Genomic DNA, 6,000 nt, shown 5'->3' on the forward strand with positions numbered 1-6,000 from the left:
GCTGTGGGGAAGAGTCAGCTGGTGACCTGGAGAAAGGCTGGTGTGAGCGAAGATGTTGAGGCCTGGACAGCTGAGGGCTAGACAACCGGCAGCCTTGTCGGGGTCTTTCATCTTGGTCGTAAGTGAAATAGGAAGCGATTTAAGGATTTTAAGCAAGGGAGAGAAACGATCAGGTTTGAACTCTAGAAAGATCATTTTGGATGGAGTCTAGAACAGTGTTTTTCAAACTGTGGGCCATGACCCACATGGATCTCGAAATTAGCTCATTTGGTTATAACTAGCAGTTTTTAAAAGTGAAGTGGAATAAAATGTAAAGGAAAATATGAGCATGCTTTGTGAGATGTAAGGGTAGGTACCATTCACTGAAATGTAAATATGTGCATGCTAGGGCACAATGTAAAAAATATTTATTGCTTTGGGTTGTGGTAAAAAATAAGTTTGAGGGGCTGGCCCCGTGGCCGAGTGGTTAAGTTTGTGCGCTCCGCTGCAGGCGGCCCAGTGCTTTGTTGGTTCGAATCCTGGGCGCGGACATGGCACTGCTCATCAGACCACGCTGAGGCGGCGTCCCACATGCCACAACTAGAAGGACCTACAACGAAGAATATACAACTATGTACCTGGGGGCTTTGGGGAGAAAAAGGAAAAAAATAAAATCTTTAAAAAAAAAGAAAAAAAGTTTGAAAAGCCACTGGTATCGATCAGAGAGCATGAAGAAGGACCATTTAGGAGGTGATTGCAGGAGTGCAGCACGAGGGGAGGTCACTGGCTCCATGCAGTGGCACAGCTGTGTGGAGTGACAGATGTGAGACGGGAAGTAGCACTGACTCGTATTGGTGGCAGTTGGGCAATGGGAGGGAAGAGTCAAAGGTAGTCTTGTCAGTGTGGGGGTGGCTCGTTCCCATGGAGGAGTTGCTGGTCCCCGAGGGGTAGACACAGAGCAGAGCAGGATTGGGAGAGGTCATGAGTTCTGTTTCTGTCAAGTTTACTTGGAGATGGGTGTGACCTGGCTGTCCTCTTCCTGTTCCTCCTCCTCTTCCCCTGCCCTGCTTCCTTCCCTTTTACCCGTCTTGGCCCCTGGGCCCCAGCAGGTGTGTGTCCTGGGCCTGCACCTGGCCAAGGAGCTGTGTGAGGTGGATGAGGATGGTGACTCGTGGCTGCAGGTGACCCGCAGGCTCCCCATCCTGCCGACCCTCCTCACCACCCTAGAGGTGAGCCTTCGCCTGAAGCAGAACCTGCACTTCACTGAGGCGGCGCTGCACCTGCTCCTCACCCTGGCTCGCACCCAGCAGGTAGGAGGCACGCCTGAGGGCGGGAGGGAGCCTCGGTGCTTATGCTGGGCAGGTTCCGAGACTGCCTGTGATTCTCCCAGAAGCTGCGGTCTAGCCTGAGAGCTCCACCTGCCCCTGGGTGGGGTGGGTGCAGGGACAGGTTCCCTCACATTCAGTGTCTTTCCCTCCCAGGGAGCCACAGCAGTGGCTGGAGCCGGCATCACCCAGAGCATTTGTTTGCCCCTCCTGAGTGTGTACCAGCTCAGCAGCAATGGGACGGTGCAGGTGAGCGCCAGTCAGGAGGCTGGGCTGGCCAGACTGCAGTTCCACTGGGAAAGTTCCCCCTGCCCCTGTGCTTTCGCTTGCCCCAGAAGTTGTTCTCTTTAGTGGCTGATGCACTAATAGTATAGAATTCTCCCTGCCCCAACACTGAGCTCTAGCAAGGGAAGCTCACACAGCTAGTTAGTGGCAGACCCGAGTCTAGAACCCAGGATTCTTGTATTTCTGCCTAGTACTCTTTCCTTGCGACCACTGGCCTCAGACCCTCTCTGGCCCTGCTGGTTGCTAGGCAGTGGCAGTGCCCATCAGGAGCTTTTCTCCTCCGAGCAGCCAGGCTGCATTAGCTGCTGTGCTGCAAGGAGGCCCCGCTGTACCTGTCAGCTGGGTTCCTGGGCGCCATGTCCTGATCTTGTCTGCTGTTTGTGTTTTAGACACCCAGCACTTCTCGGAAATCCCTGGATGCCCCCTCTTGGCCGGGGGTCTACCGCCTGTCAATGTCTTTGATGGAGCGGCTCCTTAAAACTCTGCGCTACAACTTCCTCACCGAGGCCCTGGACTTCGTGGGCGTTCATCAGGAACGGACCCTACAGGTGAGGGGCTGCCAGCACCAAAGGGGTGGGGGCTGGGGGCTAAAGGGGGTCTGAGCCATTCAGGGCTTGAGGCTTGGCAGTGGAGGGGTGTCTGTGCCCCCATTTCCGCAGTGCTCTAAGGACTGCTAGCTGACTGGCCAACCAGTGCAGCTGCTTTGGTAAGTGAGAGGAACGGTCTGGGATCAGCTCAGACAGAAACTTGTTAGTCATAATGCCAAGCCGCCTGTTGTGCCGCCACCTCAACGTTTGTGGGCCCAGGACCTGTCCTTCCCACGGGAGGACAGGAGCAGGCCTGTCAGGTCTGTGAGTCACCCCATCCTCCCGTCTCTCCCCTCCCAGTGCCTCAGTGCGGTGAGGACAGTGCAGAGTCTGGCCTGCCTGGAGGAGGCGGACCACACTGTGGGCTTCATTCTGCAGCTCTCCAGCTTCATGAAGGAATGGCACTTCCACCTGCCTCAGCTCATGCGGGATGTCCAGGTGGGGCCTTAGGCCTCATTTCTTGGAGGGGTCAGGGCAAATGCTTGGGGATGGGGCGGTGGGCACCTCCAGTGGGCCTGTTCTGGAACGTGGGCTTTTTGCTTAAGGAGCATGGCATTTGGTTTCATGGTGCTTTCTCTGGAGCCAAAGTTTTCCCTCCAGAGCAAAGGGCAGCCTTGTAGTTTAAGAACCTAGGCTGTATCGGACAGACCTTGGTTCACATCCCTCAGGAACAGGCTTTAAGGTAGAAAGTATAGAGAGGTGAGCATTAGGAGGCGCTCAGTGAGAGACAGAAGTGCATTGGTGTTACGTAGAGACCTGTGTCGTTAGTCTGGTCAGTTGGCCGAGGCCGCTGCTAAGAGAACCCGGCCCCCCCTCCCCCGTGTTTGCTCCAGGTCAGCCTGGGCTACTTGTGCCAGGCCTGCACCTCCCTCCTGCACAGCCGCAAGATGCTGCAGCACTACCTGCAGGTAACGGCCCTGCCTGTCCCAGCTGCCGGGAGTGCCTCTCCCCTGGCTTCTCTGGGCTCCACCTCCATTTCTTGTCTTTTCCCCAGAACAAAAATGGGGACGGTATCCCCTCGGCTGTCACCCCTCGAGTTCAGCGGCCACCCACAGCTGCCCCTGCTGCCCCCTCCTGCTCTTCCTCCAAGCAGCCCTCTGCTGACACAGAGGCCTCGGAGCAGCGAGCCTTGCACACAGTCCAGTATGGCCTTCTCAAGATCCTCAGCAGGACCCTGGCGGCCCTGCGCCACTTCACCCCGGACGTCTGCCAGATCCTGCTGGATCAGGTACCAGCCTCCCAGCACTGAGCCACAAAGGCTTTGCTGTGCTCTGCTCTGCACTGAAGAGCTGTCTGGGGTCCTAGCTGGGCCCTAGACCGCTCTTGTCTTACTTTGCAGTCCCTGGACCTTGCTGAATACAACTTCCTATTTGCCCTGAGCTTTACCACTCCCACCTTTGACTCTGAAGTGGCCCCTTCCTTCGGGACCCTTCTGGCCACAGTGAATGTGGCCCTAAACATGCTTGGAGAGGTAAGTTGGGTGCTGTCTGGCCACTCAACCCAGGTCTTTCTCCCAGTCTGCCACTTCCTAACCATGACCTTGGGCACATTCATCTAGCCTTCCCAAGCCTGTTCTTCATAAAATTAGTATGAGAGTCTACCTGTGAGAACTATTGCAAGGATTCAATGAGGTAACTGATAAAAATTGCTGGCACACGACCTGCCGACAGGAAGAAGCTCTCAATGAGTCGGAGCTGTTACTGTTACCTTATATTTTTACCCCTTCTCTTCCTCTAGCTGGACAAGAAAAAGGAGCCACTCACCCAGGCTGTGGGGCTCAGCACACAGGCGGAAGGGACCAAAACACTGAAGTAAGAAAGCCGTCCTTCTGGAATTAGTCTGGGGCTGGGGCAGTCACGGGCCGGCTATTCTCTTGGCTCAGCAGCCTACCTTGCACCTCCCGGCTTGGCCCTCTGTGACGGTACCAAAAACCTGCTCTTCTCCTAGGTCTCTCCTCATGTTTACCATGGAAAACTGCTTCTACCTGCTCATCTCCCAGGCAATGCGTTACCTTAGGGACCCAGCTGTGCACCCCCGGGACAAACAGCGGATGAAGCAGGAGCTCAGCTCAGAGTTGGTACGGATGGCTGGAGGGCTATGACTGGAGGAGGCAGGGCCAGTGGGGAAGAGTCTCGAGGGGTCCTGCCCCTGAGGGTAGCGGGAAGCAGGACCTCATCTCATCAAGGTGCTTTTTCTCTTGTAGAGCACGCTGCTTTCCAGCCTCTCGCGCTACTTCCGCCGGGGAGCCCCCAGCTCCCCTGCTGCTGGTGTCCTCCCCTCGCCTCAGGGCAAGTCCACCTCTCTCTCCAAGGCCAGCCCTGAGAGTCAGGAGCCTCTGATCCAGCTAGTTCAGGCCTTTGTCCGACACGTGCAAAGATAGGGCAGTGGCATGCCACCTTCCTACCACTCGCCACCAGCCTGCACAGCAGCCCTGGGCAGCAGGGTGCTGCTGGCCCTATGGGGCCCTGTTTGGGACTGAGAGCAGCTCCTGTCACCCTCTCCCCAGAGTGGCCACGACTCCAACCACCCTGCCCACTGGCATTATTTTTATAATAGATCAAGAGGTCAGCAGCAGGGGCGGGGAGCCAGGAGTCTGCTGTGCTCACGTGCTCATGTTCCAAATGCCCCAAAGAAGTGTATTCCTTTCCTTCAAGCATTCCCCCACAGCACTTGAGGCCAGCCTGGGGAGAGGGGGGCGCTGTATGCACGGGTTTGAAAATGTTTTCCATGCTCTGTTCTTGCAGTTTTTTGGTAATACTGTGGTCTATTTATACAAATATTAAAGTACTGTTTATAGACACCTGTGTGATGTGTGCCTTCAAAGCCCAGGAACGACCAGCCAGCTCTCAGAGCATTGAACAACAATCTGCCTCAGCCAGGGCCCTGCGAGTGGAGCACAGGTTTGGGGAAAGCAGGGTATTTACTGAGGTTGACTCACTCCCATCCCTCCCATTAATGTTCTGGGGGTCGGGGATGGGTGGTGGACACTGTCAAATTGTCCCTCCCTTGGCCTGCCCAGGTCTTATCCCCCTGCCCCTGCCACAGACTTGTTTACCAGCTAGCTGAGCTTACTGCTGAGTGTAGCCTTTCCTGAAGCTCTGCTCCTTCCTATTTATAGCTCTGTGCCCCTGCCTCCCTTCCCACTCGCCCTCCTGGGAGAAGCCCCAGCTGTAGGGTCTAGCAGCCTTTGGCCTCAGGACCTCATCATAGAGTGCTGGGCTCAACCAAGGGCCTTAATCTAAAACCTGGCTTGTATCGCAAAGCCACCACTCAGTTTCTAGAATCTGACTGACCTGGGCTAGACTCCCTGTGTGGCCACTTGCCAGTTATGGAACCTTGAGCAGGTGACTCTTTCTGCTCTCCTCTTCCCTCACCTGTGAGGACAACATGAGAGTACGTGGTTCCATGCCATGTACAACATGCCTGGCTCCCTGCCAGGCACACAGGAGGCACTGATGGCCATCAACCCCATGCAGGTTTTAACAGTCCACTCCACTCTGCCCGAATTTAGGAAAGTTTTGCTTAGGAATAAAATGTCTCTTATGCAGCTTCATGGACAGGAACAGTGCTCACTCCCATGGGAGCAGCTCAGGCCCTGTGGGAAAAGGGAGGGCTGTGGAGGATGTACTTCCTGCTTCAAAGAACTTTCCTTGCCCTCTGCCCTCCGCCCCAGTGCTTCTGGGAGGGGGCCAACTGCTGTCACCCTTCCTGTACATCAACCCCGGCCAGGAGGCCAGGAGGTGCAAGGTGACGTCTTCTCTTCCCTCTCCCGCCCTCAGCACCAGCCCTGCGAGGTCTGCGCCCAGACAGGAGCCCAGACAACG

The 6,000-nt window shown here is 55.8% G+C and overlaps 1 protein-coding gene across 1 annotated transcript in view; it reads left to right on the top strand.

Annotated features, from left to right (window-relative positions):
• The window catches only part of NUP188 (nucleoporin 188), a 53,578-nt gene extending 48,604 nt beyond the window's left edge, over positions 1–4,974 (top strand). Inside the window, exons 35-44 of the mRNA XM_046664174.1 lie at positions 1,089–1,289; positions 1,461–1,553; positions 1,979–2,137; positions 2,477–2,614; positions 3,010–3,084; positions 3,171–3,404; positions 3,516–3,647; positions 3,914–3,987; positions 4,124–4,253; positions 4,380–4,974. Of these exons, the coding sequence (XP_046520130.1) occupies positions 1,089–1,289; positions 1,461–1,553; positions 1,979–2,137; positions 2,477–2,614; positions 3,010–3,084; positions 3,171–3,404; positions 3,516–3,647; positions 3,914–3,987; positions 4,124–4,253; positions 4,380–4,556 (1,413 nt within the window). The 3' untranslated portion in view covers positions 4,557–4,974. The remainder of the gene's footprint in view (positions 1–1,088; positions 1,290–1,460; positions 1,554–1,978; positions 2,138–2,476; positions 2,615–3,009; positions 3,085–3,170; positions 3,405–3,515; positions 3,648–3,913; positions 3,988–4,123; positions 4,254–4,379) is intronic.
• Positions 4,975–6,000: the final 1,026 nt, after the last annotated feature.

The sequence above is a fragment of the Equus quagga genome, chromosome 1 (genome assembly GCF_021613505.1).
Source record: "Equus quagga isolate Etosha38 chromosome 1, UCLA_HA_Equagga_1.0, whole genome shotgun sequence".
In the NCBI taxonomy this organism is placed as follows: domain Eukaryota; kingdom Metazoa; phylum Chordata; class Mammalia; order Perissodactyla; family Equidae; genus Equus; species Equus quagga.